Source organism: Spinacia oleracea, chromosome 2 (assembly GCF_020520425.1).
Source record: "Spinacia oleracea cultivar Varoflay chromosome 2, BTI_SOV_V1, whole genome shotgun sequence".
Lineage (NCBI taxonomy): Eukaryota > Viridiplantae > Streptophyta > Magnoliopsida > Caryophyllales > Amaranthaceae > Spinacia > Spinacia oleracea.
Window position 1 is genome coordinate 36,408,358 of NC_079488.1, and position 27,670 is coordinate 36,436,027.

Sequence of the window (27,670 nt, forward strand, 5' to 3'; positions counted from 1 at the left end):
ATTTCCTATTTCAAACATTCAAGTCTTCAAGCATCGAAGTCAAGTTGCCAATTCCAAGTCTCAAAACCTCAAAGTTCAAATGCCAAAGTTCAAATGCCAAAGTTCATGACCGGCGTAATGCCAACTTTTCAACTCCAACTTTCAAACCTCAAATTCCATGTCAATCTTTCGAATTTTGAGTCCTATACTCAAAACTTCAAATTCCAAACACTAGTAGAAAAAACCCTTGTTGCAGCGGGCTTTTAGACCCCTGTTGCAGCGTACATCGTATGCTGCAACTGGGGGGCCTGCAACAAGTATTGACTTGTTGCAGCGTACAATGTACGCTGCGAAAAGTACTTTTTTGCAGCGTACATTTGCATGTACGCTGCAACAAGTGTGTAAAATTAGGCAAAATTCAAGACTTGTTGCAGCGTACAAAATGATGTACGCTGCAACAGACTGGTTTGTTGCAGCGGGCTTTTATTTGTACGCTGCAACAAACCAGTTTGTTGCAGCGTACAAATAAAAGCCCGCTGCAACAAACCAGTCTGTTGCAGCGTACATCATTTTGTACGCTGCAACAAGTCTTGATTTTTGCCTAATTTTACACACTTGTTGCAGCGAACAAGTATATGCCCCCTGCAACAAAGCTGTGCTTTTGGCGGGAAAATTTTAGTTTTATTTATCTATACCTAGGGTGTCTTGCACCAAATATAGGAACCTGTCAACAACAATAAATAAAATATCGCAACCTGTAGAACAAATATAAAAAATAATAACTGGTGTTTTGTATACATATATATATATCCCAAAACCAAAGTGCACGTACTACATTCAAATATACGTTCCAATTTCAATGTACGCATACATTTTAATGGAAACGATTGTTCTATAACAACTAAACCACCTCGATCAAGCGCGCTCAAGCCAATAGTAAATACTTGCGGGTAAAACACTTAGCCCGTTGCTCACGAACCACATCAATTTCCTCACTAGTATAGGCGCATTCCTCGGAGTGTAGACCTTTACAAAAACAGAAATTTCAACTAAGCATTAGATTAAATTCAAATTAAATATCACACTTTAACATTCAAGCAACTAATAACAATGTCCTAATAGTCTTGGAAACTTAAAGCTAAGCATATTAATCATGTAAAAGGTATAAAATGAATTCTTAGGTTATGTAGCTCAAATTTGGGAGCGAAAATGTCATTTTAGCCTAAATAAAACCTATAACGACCCAATGCGCCTTAAATGTGCGTAAATAGATTGGAATGAGTCTTAGAAAGTTAAAACTATGCATATTAAACATGTAAAAAGTTTAAAATGAGTCATTAGGTTCTTTAGTTCAAAGTTGGGAGCGAAAATGTCAATCCAGCCTAAATAAGACCTATAACGACCCAATGAACCTTAAATGTGCATAAATAGATTGGAACGAGTCTTGGAAACTTAAAGCTAAGTATATTAATCATTTAAAAGGTTTAAAATGAGTCCTTAGGTTCTTTATTTCAAATTTGGGAGAGAAAATACTCATTTTAGCCTAAATATGGCCAATAACGACCAAACAAACCTTAAATGTGCATAAATAGATTGGAATAAGTCTTGGAAACTTCAAACTAAGCATATTAATCATGTACAAAGTTTAAAATAAGTCCTTAGGTTCTTGAGTTCAAATTTGGGAGCGAAAATATCATTTTAGCCTAAATATGACCTATAACGAACCAATGAGCCTTAAATGTGCATTAATAGATTCGAATGAGTCTTAGAAAGTTAAAACTATGCATATTAAACATGTAAAAAGTTTAAAATGAGTCATTAGGTTCTTTAGTTCAAAGTTGGGAGCGAAAATGTCAATCCAGCCTAAATAAGACCTATAACGACCCAATGAACCTTAAATGTGCATAAATAGATTGGAACGAGTCTTGGAAACTTAAAGCTAAGTATATTAATCATTTAAAAGGTTTAAAATGAGTCCTTAGGTTCTTTATTTCAAATTTGGGAGAGAAAATGCTCATTTTAGCCTAAATATGACCTATAACGACCCAATGAGCCTATAGGTGCATAAATAGATTGGAACGAGTCTTAGATCGTTAAAATTATGCATATTAAACATGTAATAAGTTTTAAATGAGTCCTTAGGTTCTTTATTTTAAAGTTGGGAGCAAAAATGCCTTATTTTAGCCTAGATATGACCTAGAACGATCAAACAAGCATTAAATGGGTATAAGTAGATTAGAATAAGTCCTAGAAACTCAAAACTAAGCTTATTAATCATATAATAATTTAAAAATGAGTCCTTAGGTTCTTAAGTTCAAAGTTGGGAGCGAAAATGTCATTTTAGCCTAAATATGACCTAAAACGACACAATGAGCCTTAAATGTGCATAAATGGATTGGAATGAGTCCTAGAAAGTTAAAAATAAGCATATAAAACATTTAGTAAGTTTAAAATGAGTCCTTAGGTTCTTTGGTTCATAGTTGGGAGCGAAAATGTCATTTTAGCCTAAATATGTCATATAACGACCAAACAAGCCTTAAATGTGTATAAGTAGTTAGAATAAGTCTTAGAAACTTAAAACTAAGCATATTAAACATGTAATAAGTTTAAAATAAGTCCTTAGGTTCTTTATTTTAAAGTTGGGATCGAAAATGCCTTATTTTATCCTAAATATGACCTATAACGATCAAACAAGCATTAAATGGGTATAAGTAGATTAGAATAAGTCTTAGAAACTTAAAACTAAGCATATTTATCATATAATAAGTTTAAAATGAGTCATTAGGTTCTTAAGTTCAAAGTTGGGAGCGAAAATGTCATTTTAGCCTAAATATGACCCATAACGACACAATGAGCCTTAAATGTGCATAAATGGATTGGAATGAGTCCTAGAAAGTTAAAAATAAGCATATAAAACATTTAGTAAGTTTAAAATGAGTCCTTAGGTTCTTTGGTTCATAGTTGGGACCTATAACGACCAAACAAGTCTCAAATGTGCATAATAGATAGGATTGAGTCTTAAAAAGTTAAAAATAATCATATGAATCATGTAATAAGTTTGAAATTAGTTTTTAAGTTCGTTAGATCAAAGTTGGGAGCGAAAATGTCATTTTAGCCTAAATATGACCTATAACGGCCAAAGAAGTCATGAATGTGCATAAATAGATTGGATTAAGTCTTGTAAAGTTAAAACTAATCATATAAAACATTTAATATGTTTAAAATGAGTCCTAAGGTTCTTTATTTCATATTTGGGAGCAAAAAAGCCTCATTTTAGCCTAATATGACCTATAACGACCAAACAAGCCTTAAATTTGCATAAGTAGATTGGAATGAGTGTTAGAAAGTTAAAACTATTCATATTAAACATGTAATAAGTGTAATACTCTGAGAAAATATGTAGCTTTTCCTATTTGGTTTATTGTTCACAAATCAGGATCTTTGGACAACAACAAATGCTTATTAATCCAAGAAGCTTTTCCTATTTGGTTAAAACCCACACATTATTCACAATCTTCAACTTTTGTGATAATCATAAATCATAATGGACAAGCACTGTAGAATAGAGGTAGTCTAGATGCCTGAAAAACCTATAGCCTGGATATCGAACCTCCTAGTTAGATGAAAGCTCATACCTGACCAGATGCGGCCAATCCATCAGTTAAAAGAGAGACAGCCAACCACACTTGCATACAGATTTCATGAGCAGCCATAGCTAGAGGACCTTGACGAGCAGCCATCGAGGTCCCAATCGTCATAGTTATCAAAACAGCCACAGTTCTTCCAATCAGAAATCCACCTGGAAAAAAGGTAAACATAAGGAAACAGACGGCAATCCAAACATGTACGAGTAACACTTTAAGTAGGTACAAACAATGGCCACTTAAGCAGACTAATTTAAGAAGTTTGTAATGGTGATTATTAAGTAGAAGGTTATTAAAATCAATGTGTTGGATAAAGAATCAAAAACAGAAAATAACCATAAACATTTCTCTGACACTCACCAGATTTTAAATAGACCCCAAACTTCAGATCTCCAAATTTTGGAGGTAATAATATTACTCTCTTGCTAAGAAACCAAATCATCAAGAAGCTACCTATGTATCTGGAGCACAAACAAGCAGCATGATTACCAATATAGTTAAAAGAAAGCCGACTAACAGACTTCAGGAAGAAAGTGCATACTGAGACACAACGGTGGCAGTGGCTGCTCCAGTGACACCCATCTGAAAATAATTTATGAAAAGCGGGAACAGAAAAACAGCTGCAAGATTGGCAACACCTGCATGCAGATCATCAATGTACAGACATAAAAAGTCAAAAAGTCAATATCTACACCTGCATTGGCCGTATCTGATCCCACAATAGAATTCAGTGAAGATTTACCAGTAGGACTATTAGAAAGAGCTAGCTGGCTAATCTAAGAAGTAGCAGACTCCAGAGATTACTTTAAATTTGGATCTTTAACATCTGTCTCCTCCATATCCTCATCAGCTGAATATTTTGAGTTCTTAGCTCTATGAACGACAGCCTACCAAAGCCGAATTAACTAATCAATCTTCTGTTAAAAACTTAAAACATATATACAAATGGGGGGGGGGATTATACTATTTTGAGATTGAGGCTATCACGAATGATTTATTTTCAGGGATGAAGAAGCTATGCTGACCTAAAAATTATACTCACAAGCAAGAATGATTATCACCCGGAATCTACACTACAACAAACTAATAACCGACCTTACATATCATATGGAAAAATGGTAGTTGCAAAGAGATCATTGACTTCTTGGACTCTACCGAGATCTCACAACTTTATGAGAATAACTGGGTACGACCTCTAAGAATAGTACTTTCATGAAAAAAATTGTTACACTTTCAAATTAGGATGTCTTTTAAGCAAAAAGCTTGTAATGTGGAACAGAGATGAAGGCCAAAATATAATCATAACGGGAAGACCAGAACTCGTCATCAAAACATGATTTGGAATAAAGCAAGGGAAGTTAAGCCAAACCAATGAGTCAGTGACAACAACTGTACACTACCTCACTAAGTCTATATACAGGAAAATCTAGCAGAGGATGCGCATAGAAAATAGTTGCATTGTTACATTGATTTATTTTGTCAGTGTCTCTCACATACTCCTACCATGTTAGGCCTAGCTACAGTGACTGGACAAACGAATTGAACAAACAAATTAAACAAACCGTAAAAACAAATTGAACAAACCCTAAAAACGAATTGAACAAACGAATTGAACCCTAAAAACGAATTGAAAAAATGAATTGAAGAAACGAATTGAACAAACCCTAAAAAAGAATTGAACAAACGCAAAGAACCCTAAAAACGAATTGAAAAACCCTAATTCTTAAAACAAAAATCAGGTAAACGAATCGAGCAAACCTAAAAGAGGGGACAGGTAGCCGCGGCGAAGAGGTTGACGGAAAATAGGACGCGAGCAACTTTCTTTCTTGAAACCACCGGCTCATGTTTCATTATCCAATCCCACATCTAATAAGACCACACCAAATATACTTGTGGAAGAAATCAAATTACTAGTCGTCTTTTAATAAACAATGATTACATTCATGATACACAGACTACCAAATAAACAAAAATATCACATAAATGGAGGAAAAGATTGGCATTAGAATGCAGAACAATGAAATCCAACTATCTAATGGAACCAATTACAAATTTTTTTTATATATTTGATTTCCAGAATTCCTTGCTTTTCTACACAGTAACTGGTTGCAACATGTAATTATCTTTGCTCAGGAGTTTCTTAGCATAGGAAAAATAACACATGAAAATGAGATCCTCTATTAACCAAACCATACAATCGAATCTATGAACTGAATCCCCAATTAAAAGCTGACCCATGGTTCCTTTGCCAATCCCCCCCACATAAAAGGCTTTAAATTCAATCAAAACAAACAAATTCACAAACATAACCAACTCAATTATACAGTAGCTCACACTTTATCATTACTTAATGGAAAAACCCAGTTAATGATGTTCAAATTCGCAGCAACAACAACAACAACAAAGAAAACTGAAATTGTGCATAAATTAAGGTGCTTAAGAGAAAATTTTACCCATTGTTAATTTGGCGACGTTTGGAGTCGACATCTTTGCTCAATCGAACCGCCTTCCTTTTCCGCACATCAAGAATAGGACTCAAACAAACAAAAAAAATTAAATGTATGAATCCACCAAAATCAAGTTCCGCAATTCCAATTGATTAGAAATTGCAACTCGACATCTACAATACCAAAACCTAGTTGTGAAATTGGAATCGAAATCAAAAGGCAGAATGATGATAAAAACTGTACCTGGATTTCTTCCCGGTGTCGAATTCATGTGCATTTATTCGAGTTAGACGATGGGCATCTCTGCGCCAACCCAAACCCTTTTCTTCCCCAATTCCCTTTTCCATTAAATCTCTTTCTCTCTCGCTTCTAAATTTGGCGCGTCACTTTAGGATCTGATTTTTAAAACCCTAATTCTTAAAACAAAAATCAGGTAAACGAATCGAGCAAACCTAAAAGAGGGGACAGGTAGCCGCGGCGAAGAGGTTGACGGAAAATAGGACGCGAGCAACTTTCTTTCTTGAAACCACCGGCGCGAGCAAGCTAAGTTTTTCCTTGGAACCAACGGCCGAGCAAGCTAATAGGTGGCCTCTGGCGAGGAGGCTAGAACCACCGAAGAAGAGAAAGGGTTTTTTTTTGAGGGGATGACGCAGGGAAAGTTAAGGGAGAAGAAGGGAGTTGAGAGTGAGAGATGCTTAATTTGTTTTGAATTAGTTTCAACGAATATTGCAGCGAAATTTTTTTTACCCGGGTTATTGCAGGGGGCTTTAACAAGTACGCTGCAACAAAAACGAGCTATTGCAGCGGGCTTTTAAAATGTACGCTGCAACAAACTTTTTTGCAGGGAACAATTAAATTGTACGCTGCAATAACCCTTTAAAGGGTTTGACCCGCGTTGACCGACTGGTTGTTGAAGCGTATTAACACATGTACGCTGCAACAAGGGGGTTGCAACAGGGGTTTTTTCTACTAGTGAAATTCATGCCGTCGTAATGCCGATTTTTTTTCCATATTTCAAACCTCAAGCTCGAAGTTCCAAAATTTCAAACCTTCAAATCTCACATCCTACACTCCAAGTCCAAGACGGCATAATGCCGGACTTTCAAGTTCCCAAATTCAATGTCTCAAATCCACGGCGACATAATGCGGATTTTCCAAATACGAAGCTTCATGTTCTACATACAAAATGCGTCCTTTTCCATTTCAAAGTTCAAGATTCGAGTCAAATTCAAATTCCATATTCTACATACGGGTTGAAAATCCCCTGAAATAATACAAATTCCGATGGGTTGAAATTCCCTTCAAATATTCCAATTCCAATGGGTTGAGATTCCCCTAAAATATTGACGGGTTGAGAATCCCCTAAAATAATACAAACCCCATTCCAAATATTTCCAACGGGTTGAAACTCCCCAGAAATAATACAAGTTCGAGATTCCATTCAACGGGTTGAAACTCCCCTGAAATAATACAAATTCCAATTTTCAAGCGGGTTGAAATTCCCTTCAAATATTCCAAGTCCAATGGGTTGAAACTCCCCTAAAAAATTTGACGGGTTGAAATTCCCTTTAAATAATACAAAATCAATTCCCTTTTAATCCGGTTGAAATTCCCTTCAAATATTCAAAGTCCAATGGGTTGAAATCCCCCTGAAATATTGGCGGGTTGAAATATCTTTGAAATAATACAAAATTCAATTTCCTAGTACAAATCCAATTTCCAAATTCTCGAGCGGGTTGAAATCCCCTTCAAATAAGTCCAATTTTCAATAGGTCGGAATATTCCTTTTCCAAGTTCTAGTACAAGAGCCAACTTTCACAAAAGAATGAAGGATCCTCTCAATCATTTCCGACGGGTTGCAAATCCCGGATACAAGTACAAAATCCAAAAAACCCGAATCTTCGGAGTGATACTTAGAGTCAAGTCTAGGTCTCATTTATTGCATGCATATCATATCATGTGTCGGGGAGTTCAAGTTCTAAAGTTCAAAATCATGTCCTAATTAGGTACTCAGACTCCTCCTCTCAAAATCCTATTCAAGATGACTTCATTAGCAGCAGCTGTAGCAGACACTACTACAAAAATGGGCAAAGAGATCCTTCCAAAATGGCCTAAGAGACCTCTTCTAAGGAGGTCTCTATCTCACAGGTCTCTTTGATAAAGAGACCCCCTCGTCAAGAGGAGGTTTCTTTGTAAGAAACAAGAGACCTGCTAGATAAGAAAAGAGGTCTCTTATGTAAGCCTTATGGAAAAAAAATTAGAAGGGGAAGAGATCCCTCATTCAAGATATAGGGTCTGTTTTTAAATAAGTGGAGACCCCATATATAAGAAAGGGGGTCTCTTTTCATTTTTCTTAAATTTTTTTTTTAACAAATTCAGACCCCATATTTAAAATAAGAGGCCTCTTTGATATTTTTTATTTATTTTATTATTATTAAACGTGAGAGAAATTTTTTATTCCTACTGGTCTCTGTTCGTAATTTTTTTAATAGCAGCATATGCGAGACATATTTTAGGCAAAAAAAATTAGCATTAAACCTTTTTGGAAATTTCATAATAATTCATACTATTAACAAAAAAAATCTCACATTACATCAAATGCATTCTCCAAAAAAATAAAATAAAAAAAGTAGAAAAAAAAACTTTAAGGTCTGCATAACTATGACAAGATCCTAAACGACAATAATGCATATTACTAATGTGGGCACAAGCCCTTGAGTAAAAAAAAACAAAAGGTTGTTAATAAAGAGCAAGGCATCTTGTACTTCAATATCAGAGATGCTCTTCACAACAAGCATTAGACCAAACGGGCACGAGCGAGCACCTAGGGGATCATTCATCTCATGACTATTACCGAAATCACACTTGGTTTCAAACTACAAAAAAAAAAGATGAAAGCAAAGAGTAAGCCAAATATTCAATAAATATACAACAAAATTTCCTACCAAGATGCAAAAGTGTGACTGACTGCATGCATATACCAACAATAGAATGTAATACAAAGATGAAAAGAAAACAACTCAGAAAGATGAGTCAAAACAATCTCCAACTGGAATTGAGCATTTCATATTAACTTGTACACTTTGTTCATTGGTAAACTATCGAGTAGACAAGCATGGACCAAAAATAGAGTTTGTGTTGATTTGGCGACAAAAAAATAAAATAAAAACTTTAAATGTAGCTTTCTCACTTTTGCAAGGTAAGAAACTTAATAGATATATAAATGAGTTTGTTTTAAGGAATTATTTTAGTGACCTTTTTTAATTGGAAACTCGGATGTATTGAGTTCCAGGTACTACACTTATTACCTAATCCCGTGACATAGGTAGTCATATCAACCTTAGATGTCCTTACAAAGACAAGATGTATATGAATTTTAAATTATTTTGGTTATAAATAGCTGCTACACCCTTTCAAAGTGAATCTGGAAGATTTAACAGAGGAGTAATGGAATAGGTAGACCATATAAACATAATTTAGATCAAGCAATATACAAGCACAATTAGAGGCATTACGTTTGTAGTTCATTGGATATGTATCCTGCAACAACAACAACACGTAAAAAGCCAACTAAAAAAGGCAGAAAACATGGTATAGTCAAGTACTGAACTCAAGAGGGAAAACAAATTAAAAATGGGATAAGTATGTATTATACTCGATTAAAGCACGTGACACCAAAATTACTATCTCTATATATAATAGTTATTGTACTTATGCAGTTATGTTGAATAAATGTTTTATACTACCTGCTTCATCAAGTTTATTAGCAAGCTTCTCGATCATCTTGAAGTTCCCAGAACTTTTTAAACCTCAAACACCAACTTTCATTATAATTATTACCAGACTTCTGCATTTATATCAAGTTTCTCAGCCAGCTTCTCCATCATCTAGAAGTTCCCGGAACTTTATAAACCATGACCTCCAGTCACTACAATGCGTGCATTTCCATGATCATGGCACTTAATTATGAGAGCTAAGCTTTACAAATCTAGATTTCTCCAGAATATTTTCAAATGAGAACCAAAATAAGAGCTTACAAGACATATAACTATAAAGCAAGTTATAAATTTTTAATGGATCTGAATGTATAAATTGTCGTCAGTAGGCACTCATAAGGCAATAATAAGTTGATAATACAAGAAAAGCAAACTACTCATAGAAACTCTACTACTACATCCCTATAACAACAAAACAGTATAGATTTCCAATCACAACGTTGCCAAAGACTCAGTTTGCACAATCTTTGATTGTTTATTACTTTCCTCCGTGCTCTAATAGAAATTTGACAATAAAGTAGACAACTAATTATAAACCATGTATGTTTTTGTTGTCACAATTCATTTATTGTATCTAAACTAATTCAACCAAGTATATTAAAATGGTAAAACCCATTCAATGAAATTATGAATTGGTTTGCTTGAGTTGTAACATTAACTGACCTTCTGCAAATTCAGAAATTATGAAGAGACCTCCTTCATTTTTTCAACGATCTTCAACCCAACATGCATGCGATTCCTCCAGCATTCTAGAATTTCCAGTTAGCACAATTGTCGCAATCTATTTCATCTTATCTTTCTCATACCTGAACTTTCACAATTCAACTAATTGAATTTTAAACCATAGAGTCGACAAATCAAACAATACAATTAAAATTTTGATTTGTTGTTGGTGAGGCATAGAAGGAAGTTGGCAGAGAGCAAAATTATCAAACACTCAAAAAATAATTGGGTATTTCATCAAATACTTGGCGTGCAAACACTCAAAAAATAATTGGGCATTTAATCAAATACTTGGCGTGCAACTCAAATAATATAAATTCCACTACGTCATAACAATCAAATAAATCATCTATAATCATTAGAATCCAAGAAATTAACAACATTCAAATCCCTACTCAATAAACAAACAATAACAACCAATTATTCCTAATTAAAAAACCTAACTTAATTGCTCATACAAAAACCCTAATTTTTTAATACCCAAAGTAGAAAACATACCCGTTCTAATGTAAACGGTGGAAGTGATAATGGAAGCAAGGAAGAGGTGGTGATAGGTAGCAGAAGGCAGGGATTGTTGGACGGAGGATAGACAGAAACCGGTGTTTGACTAGTAGCGATTCCGATTCATCCATTTTCCAACGCATGCAATTGATCTACTGTTATAGTTCATTTACATTGGATTAGATGAAATATGAAGAGGAGAGAAGAGAGAGGAAGAGAGGATGAAAGAGATGAACCATGGTTGCTGAGTTTCTATAAAGAGAGAGAAAAGGAGATGGAAACTCAAAATGATTTGAGTCTTGAGGAGAGAGATTGTGTGGAACGAAGATGGTCACCTAAATTTTATTTATTTTTAGTTTTGGTTGGGAAAGAGATCCGTGCATCCAGTTAAGGGGTCTCGCATTTTTTTTCAAGCGCAAATCTGGTGGGCCCCAATGTGATTTGAGACCCGTGGACAGACATAAAGGGTCTTTTATCTTTAATTTCCTTTTTCATACGGTATACTAGTGGGTCCAAATGCATATTAGAGACCTGTTATTTATGATATTAGATCTCTCATATCAAAGAGATCCGTTATTTAAATAATGGGTCTTTTATTTGAGGTCTCTTCGCCCATTTTTGTAGTAGTGAGAGCTCTATGAACGTGTTGAGGAAGCAGAGGATAACATAAGGGCTCTCGAAGACAATCAAGAAACTCTTTTCCATGCTGTGGGCCCATTCGAGGTTGAGGAAATATTTCATAGCCAAGGGTCTTTGCCACACCTTTTGCAGCCAAGTGAAAACTCGGAATCTAGGTTACCTCAAGGAGACATTTGTGGGATCTGGGCCAGCGATGATGAAGACACATATCAGGACCCTCCTATTGAAAACAACTCTGACGATGAATGCCGAGAAATTGTGAGCGTCGACTGGTACTTGGACCCTAAGGCAGAAAACAGTGTTCAAGTCATGACTAGGTCTGGTCAAATTCAAGAGCCAGCCAACAGAACGGCACCGGCGACTAATGTTCCTCTACCCACCGAGGAGAACCCTCTAATCAAGCAATTGAAGCACACTAAGGGAGAGGTTAATATCTGGCAGCTTATGGCTTCCTCTGTAGAGCACCGCACTGCTCTTATCAATGCTCTGGTCAAACTGAATGTCACCCTAGAAGTCACTCCTGATGAATTGATCGGGTTGCTTACAAATCTGGAAGAAGGAATCACCTTTACTAATGAAGACCTCCCACTTGAGGGGGCAGGCCATCATAAGGCCCTCTATCTGGCTGTCGAATACAAAGACAAGATCATCCCCATGACTCTAGTGGACAATGGATCGGCCATCAATGTGTGTCCTCTCCGCACTGCTGAAAATCTGGTTTCACCCCTAGTGACTTTTCTAGTTCCTCCCAAGGTGTTCGTGCCTATGACAACACTCGCCGGGAAGCAATGGGAACTCTCACTCTGCTACTCCGCACAGGGCCAATCGAGCGGAAAGTGAGATTTCAAGTGCTCAACATCAAAGCAAGTTTCAATCTCTTGTTGGAAAGACCTTGGATCCATGACCTCAAAGCAATGCTATCCTCACTCCACCAGAAAGTTCGAATGGAGGTCCAAGGAAACGCCATTACCCTGCATGCGTCCCATCCAAGGACCAAGATAGCCGACAAGGCTCTGATATTGATCGAACATGATGACAACGACGAAGACCTTTGGGGATTCAGTGCTGAAGTTGGAGCTATCGAATCCAGAATGAATCCCATGGCAAGGCGCATGATGATCAAGCGTGGGCGCTTTTTGGGCACTACTCTGCCACCGCCCACCGAATCTCCTTTCAAGGCCCAAGGACAGACTAACTGTTGCGGACTGGGATACAAGCCGACTAAGTTCGATGACAAGCAGCAAAAAGCTAAGCTAAGGGCCCGTCGAGCTGGCAATGATCAATTCAAGATACCTCCTCATCAACTCACACTCAATGGGAAATTCGTGAAAGAAGGAGAGGATGACTTATACTTTGACTTCCCAGAACCTTTCTATGACTCTTCAAAGGGGGTCCTTTACCCCGGATTCGAGATCTTTCAAGACTGTCATTTTCTAGAGGATGCTCCTCCAATACAAGACAAGGCCTCCCCTGAATGCCTTGATTCATCAGCTTTCGGTCTATTGTTTGGCCAGGAGATAACCCCAATCATTTCCGAAGATGCCATGGTCCAAATGATCACTCAAATCGAAGACTTCGACCCATCCAAGCTAATTACTCCAAGTGAGAAGATGGTCAATGGCTGGAGAAAGTCTCTCAAGATAACTGCTCCAAACGGCAAAATGTTCAAGATTACTGTGGGCGAAGGATCTATGATGAGCGAGTCCGAGTCAGAGGATGAGTCTGGATCAGAGTCTAGCAATAAGTCTAAGTGTCTAGAACTAGAGTCTTGCATCAATCAAGAGCCTCTAAAGGTCGAGCTTCAAGTCAAAACAGTGATGTAATGATTGCTGATTTCAATAACACTTCAATTTCTACTTACTCTTCGAGTCCAAATTCAAAATCAAATCCTAATCCACACAACTTTGCTTCACAAGAAACTGACCTTGAAATTCTAAAAGCTATCGAAAATCATGAAAACAGGACGCCCATAATTGAGGAAACAGAAAAAATCAACTTTTCTAACAACAGTGATTCAAAACTAGTTCAGATTGGTTTAACTCTTTCTCAAGCAGAGCGGGACGATATATCTTATCAAGCTACTTTCAGAGTATGTAGACGTCTTCGCATGGTCCTATCATGATATGCCAGGGGTTGATCCAAGCATCGTTCAGCATACAATTCCCCTTATACCAGGTTCAAAACCCATCAAGAAGAAACTCCGTCGCATGAAACCGGATGTTTCCCTTAAAATTCAAGAAGAGGTCTCCAAGTAGCTAGAGGCCGGGTTTATCCGAGAAGCAAAATATCCAGAATGGATCACAAATGTCGTCCCAGTTCCAAAGAAAGACGGCAAAGTACGAACGTGTGTGGACTACAGAGATCTTAACAGGGCCAGCCCTAAAGACGGTTTTCCATTGCCTCACAACGACATCTTGGTCGACAACACCACAACTCATGCCTTACTCTCTTTCATGGACGGGTACGCAGGCTACAATCAGATTCCCATGGCAGAGGAGGACATGGGGAAGACAACCTTCATCACTCAGTGGGGTACATATTGTTATACAGTTATGCCGTTCGGACTAAAGAACGCAGGAGCAACTTATCAAAGAACAACAACAGCTATCATGAGCGATAGGATTCACAGGGAAATTGAGGTATATGTCGACGACATGATTGTCAAATCCAAAGAACGGCACGAGCATACCTCAGTACTTTGAAAGTTTTTCAACAGGCTCAGACAATACAACATGAGGCTCAATCCTCAAAAGTGCGCATTCGGGGTAACGTTAGGCAAGTTACTCGGATATGTTATCAGCTCTCGGGGCATAGAGGCTGATCCTTCGAAAATCAAAGCAATTCTCGAGATGCAACCACCAACGAATGAAAAGGAAATTCGGGGTTTTCTCGGCAGACTACAATATATCAGCAGGTTCATTTCAAGACTCACAATGATCTGTGAACCGATATTTCGAAAGCTCCGGAAAAGCGAGCCCAAAGTGTGGGATGACGATTGTCAGCATGCATTCGAAACAATCAAAAGCTACCTTTCCAACCCACCAGTACTAAAACTAGCAATGCCAGGGATTCCCCTCAGGCTCTACCTCACAACAACAGATTCAGCAGTGGGGGCTATGCTTGCCCAGGAAATTGAAGGCAAGGAGAACGTCGTATACTACATAAGCAAAAAGCTGATCGAGTACGAACCAAATACACTCAGCTCGAGAAACTCAGCATCGCCTTGGTTTGGGCCACAAAGAAACTACGGCACTACATGCTCTCCCATACAGTCCATGTGATCAGCAAAGCGGATCCTCTCAAGTATCTATTCGAGAAATCATCACTCAACGGGCGGTTGTCCAGATGGTTGGTCATGCTAGCAGAATTCGACCTCAAATACGTTCCACAGAAATCTATCAAGGGTTGAGCAGTCTCAGATTTCTTAGCTGACTGTCCTGTCGAGGCAGAAGAGGAAGATTACGACTTACCCGACGAGCAAATCTTAATGACCGGTGATGACAGTTGGTCAATGCATTTCGACGGTGCTTCCAATCAGAACGGATGTGGTGTTGGAGTAATTCTAGTTGCCCTAGACAGCACGCACATTCCTATATCAGCAAAACTGCAATTCAACGTCACAAACAATGCGGCAGAATATGAAGCATGTATCATGGGCCTGGAAGCCGCCTTAGCACTGGGCGTCCAGAAACTTCGAGTGTACGGGGATTCCTCCCTAATCATCAATCAAATTTCCGGCAAATGGAAAGTAAGGAGCGAGAGCCTGGCACCATACCAGTCTTACCTTGAGCAGTTGTCCGAACAAATAGAAGAGCTCTGCTATACATACCTCCCAAGAGAGGAGAATCAAGTCGCCGATGCACAGGCAAAACTGGCCTCAATGTGTAGACACCTACTTTTGTCCCCATTCCCGAAAGGGAAGGTTTGATGATGAGAACACAAAGCTCCACTTGGCAACGCATCTCCTATAAAATAACGAATCTCAATCACCCTTTTCATTTCGGCCAAAACTGCTATTTATGGAAACCTGCTAAAGATAGTAACTGCCGTAAAAGGTAGTTGTTAAAAGTGGCAAAGTCATAAAAGATAGAAACCTGTCAGAATTAGGTGTTGCACTCCAACGTAAATCCTAAAAGAGATAGAATTTGCATTCCTGGTATAATTCGAAGATAAGAGTCACGTATGAACTAAATTCCTAACGAACCTAGAGTTCGCAACGGGCCCAGACGCATTCCGTCATAAGTTAATACGCACTAAAAGACTTGGATAAATCTCCCAAAAAGCTCCGTGTTCTAAGAGTCCAAATCTGACAAGAACTCGGCCCAGATCACATTTTCAACGCCCAATCCTGGGCGCCGAAATCTTTGACGCCCAGCCCTGGGTGCTGAAAATGCCTAGGGCCGTTTTATTTCCGGATTCTTTTTGGATCCGTATCTTAAAATCTATCTTTCCACACACCCTTTTCCTATAAATACAGCCTCAAAACCGACGTGAAGAGGAACACACAATTCCATAACCTGAGTATTGACTCTAGCCTTAAGCCTAGCCTCACGCTGCGAAATTGATCCGGCGTTCTGTCGCAATCGACCCAAAAGTCGAACAGAACGCATCATGTCCCTTGTAGCTGATGAATTAAGCCTAAATACTGGAATATTTCTTAGAAACCCGAGATTCGTTAAATAAAAGGAGAAATAGCAAAGCCAAGTGGTTCGTTTTCCGAGAACCACAACGCACCTCTCAAGGGTGCGTTGTAATGTGTCCCTCATATGATTTAATCGCTTTTTTCACCCTTTTATAAAATTGTCAAACTATTAACTTGATTGATCTATCACGCCTAATAAGATAATACCTTGGACAATTGAAATATCATGCTAGGTACCTTAAATCAATCTAAATAAGATAATCACGATCGATTTAGTATTATGTGTTGCATATTGCTAAAATCAATTCAGAATAGTTTAATAGTTTAACGCATGTCCCTTCAATTATTTATGCTGAGCTAGTAAGGATAACCTGCCTCTGGAGTATCATCGATGAGAACTCCTCTCGGTAGTTACAGTCCCCCGAACTCTCAATCTCTGCCCTGCGGGTGTACGTTGAGCGATCCCCACACAAGGGATCACAAGGGAACCTATGGCCGTCGTGATCGAACATAATTGCACTCCCTTTATGTCACGATAACCGGGTTTTGTCAGTTTTTCTCATTGTCGTTAAAAACTGAATGGCGAGTCCTATATTACTAGTCGATTGGGTGTAAACTCACAGGAAATCCAATTAATTACACTTGATCTGACAACGTCACGCCCACGAGGGACGAGGTCACGCATTAGCCTCGTGCTTTTTCGACCCCCTCACAGTGGCGACTCCACTGGGGAACGTTAATGAAATACTGGTGCTCGTAGGTAATCAAAATAGCCGAAGGGTGAAACGATCCTACTCCGCGTTTATTTCCTTATCAAGTTGGGACGAACTGAAAATCAGCATATTAATGTGAATGGACAGGACCGCATAACGAATCTTGGCTCCCTTGGTGTGTTTCATCTCGGGAGTTGGGACTAAGGATACCCATCGCCACTCGGGGGCCGGGGTGCATACGCTTCGAATGTTGTCCACTCGGCACTTTCGCTAGTAGTACACCTGTCCCAAACCTAATCGCTCGCCCACTAGGTCCCTCTCATTGGTGCATGCCCCCTTGGCTTACATCGTGATTGGCCTCTTGGGACGAAATTTGTCTGTTGAATGCACTACCTCGACCAGGGCATGTGTTGGATCTACGATAGAAGCGGTACCAAGTCAGGTGCAAATATTACCCATAGAAGCCTATCATAAACTACGTGACATATTATTTTTTGCTTCATGTTGTAATGCTAGTTATGTGTAGCGAATTATGTGATTGTGTTGTGATTGTGTGTGACAAATAATACCGGAAAACCAACGACCCAAAAAATTGCCCAAACATTCATAAACACCGATTGGCCAAAGAGTTATACCAAAATACGTGTTCGCAACCCCGGGTGATTGCCACAGAAATAAGCGACGCCCAGGACGGCCTGTAACGGATCCCACAACGCTGCACAACGCATAAAGGACGTTATTAGGCAAGCACGCAAAATTAAGTCGTAAGAAAAAAGGATAGACGAACAGAATACGAGTACCAGTCAGGGACGCATTTTCAAAGCCCCTGGCTGGGCGCCAATTATTTTCTACGCCCTTGCTGGGCGCTGAAGTTGCTGCCTGGCCTTTGGGTCAGGCACAGTAGCCTCGGTGCCCGCGCATAAAATATACGTAGCAATAAAAAAATTCGTAACAAATTTGCTACGAGGACGTATGAAAAAAGGCACTCGGTTCTAAGAACTACTTATAAAATAAACAACTCCTCGTGTCGTCATTAGGCCTCCTATGACGACTATGTTCGGCACTAAACCGAGCACGCTGATTGAATGACCTTGAATGTCACATGGGCAAAGTATTTTAAAAAAAAATGATGTTCAAATAAAGTTTTCAAGGAAAAATAATGTTCGAATAAAAAATAAATAAATCCGAGTCTAGACTAGGATATGCCAAAGTACAATCTAAATCCTAAGTCTTAGTTGTCTTATACATAGAATCGGTCCTAATTCTTGGTGTCGTTCTGCAAGTTAAAAGGTTAAACCATATTGAGTCTCCCTTCCTAACATTTAAAAGAAATCAATAAGCACCCATATGTAATTGTCATCCCTTGCTAAGAATCTACGGCCTCAATACTCTCTCTCACCAATAAAAAGAATATATTATGTAATTCAAGTATTTGCAAAATGGAAACAGTCACATTCTGAAAATCATTCCCCCATAGTCGCACAACCCCCAAAGTGAGCCTAAGGTGTCAATACCATTGGCAAAAAAAGAATTAATGGCCTCAAGGCTTATGATCACATTAGGTCACGACTATCATAGTCCTCTCGAGCCACTCGCTCCTTAAAGTCCTCCTAAGTACGGACTAAAAGATTTTCCATGAATGCAACATGACGAACCATGAAAATACCCAAATCGGCATGCCATAAGGCTACCATTGGGGTAAAGCAATACACACTAAGAGGGAAGCCGCACTAATGATTCTAGTCCTGCAAAAATGAAAATTCGATCTCCCCAACTAACTACCTTGCCAACATTAAGCAAAATCGCGCATGAACACCCAAGGGTTAAAATCTAAAGTGTCAACCAACGAAAGTTATGGTCCAATTAGTCTAAGTCTGAAAGTCGCTTGGTCAAGTATTATAGGCTTACGCCACATCATTATTTCGAGTCTAGCCCACCTCCTTGTATTCATACACGGGTTATAATCAGAAAAATTAATGAAAGTTCGAGTCTAAATCACAACTTCCAATTAAATCCCGGAAACTGGAATCTGAAAAGAAGCAAAAAAAATTTATTTTCGATGTAATTCTTTCGTTAAATTTCAATACAGTAAAAACAACATTTTGAATCTACGCTATTTGCACATTTTAAGAAACGACTAAATACGCTTGCAAAGTAAGACAATTTAAAGGTCCACCCTAGGCCTACTAAAATTTAAAGGTCCACCCTAGGCCTACTAAAATTAAAGGTCCACTATACGCCTACCAAACGAGGCTCACTCAGTCTCGCCTCGTGACTCAAAGACCACAACCATCTACCTTTTAGCCCAAAATAAAAAGGGGGGAGAAATCCCAAGCAAAAAAGAAAAAAGAGAAAGAGAAAAGGGAGAGCGAAAAGAGCGATCCATGAAATACTTAGCCCGTACCTCCCAAAGTGCGAAATTTACCCAAGTAAACGAAGGAAAAGAATTGAATCAACCAATCCAAATCATACCACAAAAGCTACATAAAGTTCTAAGATCTTTAACCCTTTCCAATCCTCATGCTTGACTAATGCCTATACAAATTATCCTATCTCATTCAGCCCATCTTTCAAGCCGTCTTGAGTCACGAATAAAAAAAACAAAAGAAAAGTACATTCTACGCCTAACGTAAAAAAAAATATATAATAATAATAAAAAAGAAACTTTGCAAAGCACTAAAAAAACAAAAAAGAAGCATTTAGCGCACAAAAAAGAGTCGCAAATATTTAGCACAAAACGAAAAGGAGCAGCACAAAAAGGCAGCCCAGAACACATTTTCATCGCCCAGACCAGGGCGCCAAAAATAACAACGCCTATCCCTGGGCGCCGTTCTTGCTTATCACTTTTCAACTCCCAATTCCTAAAAGTGTTCGTATATACATGCGGAAGAATAACGAACACTTGGGTGGTAGAAGATCGTATAAAATACGCGCGCTCCAAAATTTTCGTACACTTATTTCACCCTATTTCAAACATTACGATTCCACTCGAACGTACTTGTTTAAAATCGGCATTCTAAGAAACCATTTTCTGGCTAAGAACTACGCAAGACCTGATTCCAAATTAAATCTATTTAAGGCGGATACGTAGGCAATCCATGATTCGGTCCAACCAATTCGCAAAAATGTTAAAGCCTATAGAATAACAAGAATAAAAAATAGAGTCCCTTATTGAAATTTAATTACTTGCAATCCAAATCGAAAGAAAAATTTTAAGTCAAAGGAAGAATCCAAGTCATTAAGATGCCAAAATGAGCACGCATCGAAAAATAATAAGGGCACGTACCCTTGCCAGAAGGAGCACTCACACTCCTAGGCACTTAGCCAATACTCAAAAGATCGCTTTGCCTCAATTGAATGGGGGCTAGCGCGAGCGTCCATGACCTCTAAAGTACTCGACTTGACCCTCCCTAAAGCGAAGTAACTCACTTAAAGACCTTCTTTCACCACTAGACACAGTCATAATCGCCAACATGTAGTAAAGGCAGTAAGCTTGCAATAAAGAGGATTGTTCTACGGCATCGCACCATCGTTCCTTCGAACTCAGGGCACCCATTCATGGTAATTCAAATGCTTGCGAATCCCCTTTGAAAAAATCAGACATTGTCAATAGGACTTGGCACTTAACCAAGGCTCACCCTACTCAGAAATATGACACGGGCATCTAAAATCGAAATCTGAAAGCATCATTAATGTGAAGACATAATAGCAACTGGGGGCTAAAAATTGAAATGAAAGAGCTAGGGAAAGAACTAAGTATACCTTGACCTTTTGTGCAGACATACACCAAGTAAATCTGAGTCAATTTGAAAGCGGTTTACATTCCCGCAATTCTGGAAAAGATGGCCCTAAAAGCCCAAAGCATGTGCCACACGGGCACAAGTAATATCTTGACGCCTGTACCCTGGCTTCCAGCAAATCCTTAGACACCATTCCGAAAATCGTAGCAGTATTTTGATTCACTCATGTAATCCTGTACGAACCCTTCTGTAAGTCAACTTACTTAGGACACCTCGGATTTTACACAGTAGGACTCGGGTTTCAAATAATTTTCAAAGATTTCTTCGAACAAAATAAAGTGTTGTTGGTTTAAGCTAAGTATCCGTTTATCTCGATGTTGCAAGTGAGTCAAAAAGATTTCTAAATATGATTACGGGTAAAGAAAGGCACCTAGCTTTTGGTCAAGGCACACTTCAACATGTGACTACCTTGACCATGGCAATGTCGCACAATACGACATTTACAAGAGAAGTAGCAAATCACTATTCGAACGTACCTAGCACTAAACGAGTCTGGTTCAAACTATTCATGATCCATGTCACCATGAATGCATGAAAACAAATGCCAAGCATTATAGCACCAAGCCAATCCCGTAGCTACAATTGGGGGCTTGAGAAAAACACTCTAAAAATGCTCGAAATGACGATTTTATCGCAAATTCTCGATGCTAATGCTATACACACGTCATAGGGGCACAATCCTAAGGTTTAATCATGTAAAACAAACCTTAGAATGGCTACAACCCCTCCCAAATTCTAAGCACTACTTAGAATATATAAAGTTACCCCACTAATAAGGGTAATTGAAGATCGTGAGTCACCAAAACTCCGATCAAACTACTGCACATAATGCTCGCCCTACAAGCGCCCGTCACACAGTCTACGTCGTTCCAAAGCAAAAGCGAAAGAAAAATCAAGGATAAAAACAAGAAAGAAACATCTATGAATCCTCGCATTGAACGAAGTAATAAGCCGTGCACACCCACGCAGAAGGTGCTACACTTGTTCGAATACCTGAACGAGGCGTGATGAAATACTCCAATTCAAAAAAAATAATGATGATATTGTAAGGTTATGATACATATGACATTACATAGATCATGCGGAAACAACCATTAACCCAGGAAACATATTATTTACACATAATCATATAGCATAATTTAGATGCATACTCTTTGTTGCGTGCCCTCCCTAGCTGCGCCCGAACCGAACAAGAACAAGTCTTTTAGGACTCCAAGTGTCGTCCCTCCGTAGATAGTCCACAACACGTCCGGATCCGCCTTAAGATTGACCAACTAGAATCGCCCTTAAGGTACTAGAAAATTTCGGCACTTTATGAGCAAGATGTGTTTTAATTTTCTCTCAAAAACTCACTTTTGAATACTTTGAAACTTGTGTATAAATTATGACCCCTAGGCCTTTATTTATAGAGTTATGGAAAAGGAATCGTAATCCTAGTAGGATACGAATTAATTGAAATTAGAATCCTACATGAATTCTATTTAATTAATTTATCCAATTAGGAATAGAAATTTAATCATACACTGACTCTTGCAGATTCAGGAATCACGCATGAGCACAAACTCACACACACACGGCAGCCACAAGGGCTGCCCATGCGCGTGCGAGCAGCAGCCCACGCAGCAAGGCCCACGCATCCGTGGCCCTTGGCGCGCGCTGGGCCTGCCTTGCGGTAGGCCTGGGCGCTGCCTTGGCTGGGCTTGTGGCGCGCATGCTTGCTGGGCGATGGCCCCGGCTTCGTGCTGGGCCTTCGTCCGGCAAGCCTCGTCCGATGCTAATTCGTACGATACGCTTCCGATTAAATTTCCATTTCCGGAATCTATTTCCGATTACGAACAATATTTAATATTTCCGATTCCGGAATTAATTTCCGTTTCGAACAAATATTTAATATTTCCGTTTCCGGAATTATTTTCCGATTCCGGTAATATTTCCGATTCTGACAATATTTCCGTTTCCGGCAATATTTCCGATTCTGGTAATATTTCCATTTCCAATAATATTTTCCGATACGTACCATGTTTCCGTTTCCGGCAACATCTACGACTTGGATAATATTCATATTTCCGATACGATCCATATTTCCGTTTCCGGCAATATCATCGTTTCCGGAGTATTCATTTCTTGCCTGTGACGATCTTAGCTCCCACTGAAACCAAGATCCGTCGGTTCCGAATATTCATAGATGGAGTATTTAATGCCATTAAATACTTGATCCGTTTACGTACTATTTGTGTGACCCTACGGGTTCAGTCAAGAGTAAGCTGTGGATTAATATCATTAATTCCACTTGAACTGAAGCGGCCTCTAGCTAGGCATTCAGCTCACTTGATCTCACTGAATTATTAACTTGTTAATTAATACTGAACCGCATTTATTAGACTTAACATAGAATGCATACTTGGACCAAGGGCATTATTTCCTTCAGTCTCCCACTTGTCCTTAGGGACAAGTGTGCATTTCCTAATTCCTTTGTCGCTCGATGCTTGCTCTTGAACATAAGGTAAGAGTTGTCATCCTTATTATGTCCAGAGGTGTTCCTCGGTTTCAGAGTTCAACTGATCAAATAAACAGATAATCATAGCCTATGATTCATCCGAGCACGGCCATGCATTTCACAGTTTCTAGCTCTCCGAGTGGCCTTGTACAACTTTTAAGCATCTCTTCCCGATTTATGGGAGGACAATCCCAATCTTGCGATCTTGAGATTAGACTTCGTTTGATAGGTGATTACCTGAGCGTTGCCTTTATAGCCTCCTTTTACGGTGCGACGGTTGGTCAACGTCAAAGCAACCAGTTCTCAAACAAGTAATCTCAAATCACTCAGGTATTGAGGATTTAGTGTCTAATAATTTTAATGAAATTTACTTATGACAGACTTTCATCTCTTACAGTAAAGTTTCATAGGTCTTGTCCGATACTAGTCTTCCCAAAGTAAGTATCTATGCAAATGATTATGACATTGCCATGTCCACATAGTTCAAGAAACAGAACTACTAGTCATCTTGCATTCTAATCGTCTAACGTTTTCTATGCGTCCAATTTTATAGAAAACTCCGATTAGGGACCATTTTCAACCTTTGACATTCAAGTTCACTTGATAGACATTTCTTAGTCACAGGACTGGTCCTGACAGTCTATCTTGAATACATCGTCAAGTTGAAGGGACTCATCATTTAATAAACCACAAATTAAATGGAAAAAATGAATTCCTTTCATTTATTGTGAATGATTAACCAATAATGTTTTACAAAGATTTAAACTCTAAAACTTTAAAACATTAAACAGAGACATCAAAGCCATTCTCCAATATGCTTGATTCCCATAGCTGCAGTGTGCGAGTTGTGCTTCGCTTGCGGCAGAGGTTTAGTTAATGGATCTGATATGTTGTCATCAGTTCCAATTTTGCTTATCTCGACTTCTTTTCTTTCAACGAACTCTCGTAGAAGGTGAAATCTACGAAGTACATGCTTGACTCTCTGGTGGTGTCTAGGCTCTTTTGCCTGTGCAATAGCTCCGTTATTGTCACAATACAGGGCTATTGGTCCTTTAATGGAGGGGACTACACCAAGTTCTCCTATGAACTTCCTTAGCCATATAGCTTCCTTTGCTGCTTCATGTGCAGCAATGTACTCCGCTTCAGTTGTAGAATCCGCAATGGTGCTTTGCTTAGCACTTTTCCAGCTTACTGCTCCTCCGTTGAGGCAGAAGACAAACCCAGACTGTGATCTGAAATCATCTTTGTCGGTTTGGAAACTTGCGTCCGTATAGCCTTTAACAATTAATTCATCATCTCCACCATAGACCAGGAAGTCATCTTTGTGCCTTTTCAGGTACTTCAGAATGTTCTTGGCAGCAGTCCAATGCGCCTCTCCTGGGTCTGACTGGTATCTGCTCGTAGCACTGAGTGCGTACGCAACATCCGGGCGTGTACATATCATAGCATACATTATTGAACCAATCAATGATGCATATGGAATCCCAGAATGAGTCTTGCTTAGAGTCATTCCATGAGACATGGGTAGGTAGCCTCGCTTGGAGTCCGCCATCTTGAACCTATCAAGCACCTTATTGATATAAGTGCTTTGACTAAGTCCAATCATCTTTTTAGATCTATCTCTGTAAATCTTGATGCCCAATATGTACTGTGCTTCTCCTAGATCCTTCATCGAAAAACATTTCCCAAGCCAAATCTTGACAGAGTTCAACATAGGAATGTCATTTCCGATAAGCAATATGTTGTCGACATATAATACTAGGAAAGCAATTTTGCTCCCACTGACCTTCTTGTATACACAAGATTCGTCCGCGTTCTTGATGAAACCAAAGTCACTGACTGCTTCATCAAAACGTATATTCCAGCTCCTGGATGCCTGCTTCAATCCGTAGATTGACTTCTTTGGCTTGCATACCTTTTTAGCATTCTTTGGATCCTCAAAACCTTCAGGCTGTGTCATAAACACAGTTTCTGTTAAAACGCCGTTTAAGAAAGCAGTTTTGACGTCCATCTGCCATATTTCGTAATCGTAATATGCAGCGATTGCTAACATTATTCGAATAGACTTTAGCATTGCAACTGGTGAAAAGGTTTCATCGTAATCCACACCGTGGACTTGCCTGTAACCTTTTGCAACCAATCTAGCTTTGAAAACTTCAAGTTTCCCATCCTTGTCCTTTTTCAGTTTGAAAACCCATTTGCTTCCAATGGCTTGGTAGCCATCTGGCAAATCGACCAAATCCCATACTTGGTTTTCAGACATGGAGTCTAATTCAGATTGCATGGCTTCTTGCCATTGCTTGGAGCTAGGGCTCGTCATAGCTTGCTTGTAAGTCGCAGGTTCATCACTTTCAAGTAATAGAACGTCATAGCTCTCGTTCGTCAAAATACCTAAGTACCTTTCCGGTTGAGATCTATATCTTTGCGATCTACGCGGGGTAACATTTCTAGATTGACCATGATTCTTACCAGATTCTTCTAAAGATCTCTGAGTTTCATCCTGAATGTCATCTTGAGTATTCTCTAGAGTTTGTTGTTCGACTCGAATTTCTTCGAGGTCTACTTTTCTCCCACTTGTCATTTTGGAAATATGATCCTTCTCCAAAAAGACACCATCTCGAGCAACAAACACTTTGTTCTCAGATGTATTGTAGAAGTAATACCCCTTTGTTTCCTTTGGATAGCCCACAAGGATACATTTGTCAGATTTTGCATGAAGTTTGTCTGAAATTAATCGTTTGACGTATACTTCACATCCCCAAATCTTAAGAAAAGACACATTTGGAGGCTTTCCAAACCATAATTCGTATGGAGTCTTTTCGACAGCTTTAGACGGAGCTCTATTTATAGTGAGTGCAGCTGTATTTAGTGCATGTCCCCAAAATTCTAATGGAAGTTCGGCCTGACCCATCATTGACCTGACCATGTCTAGCAAGGTTCTGTTCCTCCGTTCTGACACACCGTTCCATTGTGGTGTTCCAGGAGGAGTCAATTCTGATAGAATTCCACATTCTTTCAGATGGTCATCAAATTCATAGCTCAGATATTCACCGCCTCTATCAGACCGCAGTGCCTTAATCTTCTTGCCTAATTGATTCTCTACTTCACTCTGAAATTCCTTGAATTTGTCAAAGGATTCAGACTTATGCTTCATTAGGTAGACATAACCATACCTACTGAAGTCATCAGTGAAAGTGATAAAGTAGCTGAAACCACCTCTAGCATTTGTACTCATTGGTCCACATACATCTGTATGGATTAAACCTAATAGTTCATTTGCTCTTTCTCCAACTTTGGAGAAAGGTTGCTTTGTCATTTTGCCAAGTAAACATGATTCGCATTTACCATAATCCTCTAAGTCAAATGGTTCTAGAATTCCTTCCCTTTGAAGTCTTTCTAAGCGTTTCAAGTTTATATGGCCTAATCGACAATGCCACAGATAGGTGAGATCTGAATCATCCTTTTTGGCCTTTTTGGTATTTATGTTATATACTTGTTTGTCGTGATCTAATAAATAAAGTCCATTGACTAATCTAGCAGATCCATAAAACATCTCTTTAAAATAAAACGAACAACTATTGTCTTTTATTATAAAGGAAAATCCCTTAGCATCTAAGCAAGAAACTGAAATGATGTTTTTAGTAAGACTTGGAACATGGAAACATTCTTCCAGTTCCAAAACTAGCCCGGAGGGCAACGACAAATAGTAAGTTCCTACAGCTAATGCAGCAATCCGTGCTCCATTTCCCACTCGTAGGTCGACTTCACCCTTGCTTAACTTTCTACTTCTTCTTAGTCCCTGTGGATTGGAACATAAGTGTGAGCCACAACCTGTATCTAATACCCAAGAAGTTGAATTAGCAAGTATACAGTCTATAACGAAAATACCTGAAGATGGAACGACTGTTCCGTTCTTCTGATCTTCCTTTAGCTTCAAGCAATCTCTCTTCCAATGCCCCTTCTTCTTGCAGTAGAAGCATTCGGATTCAGAAGTGGGTTGACTGACCTTCCTCTTTGCAGATTTGGCGCCAGTTTGCTTAGTTGGGCTGGCCTTGTTGCCACCTTTCTTAGCATTCCTCTTCTTTCCAGATTTCTTGAACTTGCCCCCACGCACCATAAGCACATCCTGGTTATCACTTTTGAGCGTCTTTTCAGCGGTCTTCAGCATACCGTGAAGCTCAGTGAGCGTTTTGTCCAGACTATTATTTACTGTAGTTCAGTTTGAACTGATCATACCCGCTATGAAGAGAATGGAGGATGGTGTCTATAGCCATTTCCTGAGAAAATTGCTGATCCAGCCGACTCATAT

At 39.0% G+C, this 27,670-nt stretch overlaps 1 protein-coding gene and 1 long non-coding RNA gene across 2 annotated transcripts; both read right to left on the minus strand.

Annotated features, from left to right (window-relative positions):
- Window positions 1–692: 692 nt before the first annotated feature.
- Window positions 693–4,256, minus strand: LOC130466880 (protein DETOXIFICATION 45, chloroplastic-like). Its single transcript, XM_056835446.1, has 4 exons — window positions 4,165–4,256; window positions 3,984–4,084; window positions 3,615–3,778; window positions 693–1,005 (listed from the first exon to the last, which is right to left on the minus strand). Exons 1-4 carry the CDS (start codon window positions 4,203–4,205, stop codon window positions 895–897), a joined length of 417 nt encoding a protein of 138 aa, XP_056691424.1. The 5' UTR covers window positions 4,206–4,256; the 3' UTR covers window positions 693–894.
- A 172-nt stretch (window positions 4,257–4,428) lies between these two features.
- Window positions 4,429–7,037, minus strand: LOC130466881 (uncharacterized). The gene is made up of 3 exons (XR_008927027.1): window positions 6,077–7,037; window positions 5,382–5,489; window positions 4,429–4,510 (listed from the first exon to the last, which is right to left on the minus strand). It is a non-coding gene; the product is annotated as an uncharacterized lncRNA (long non-coding RNA).
- Between the last annotated feature and the right edge of the window lie 20,633 nt (window positions 7,038–27,670).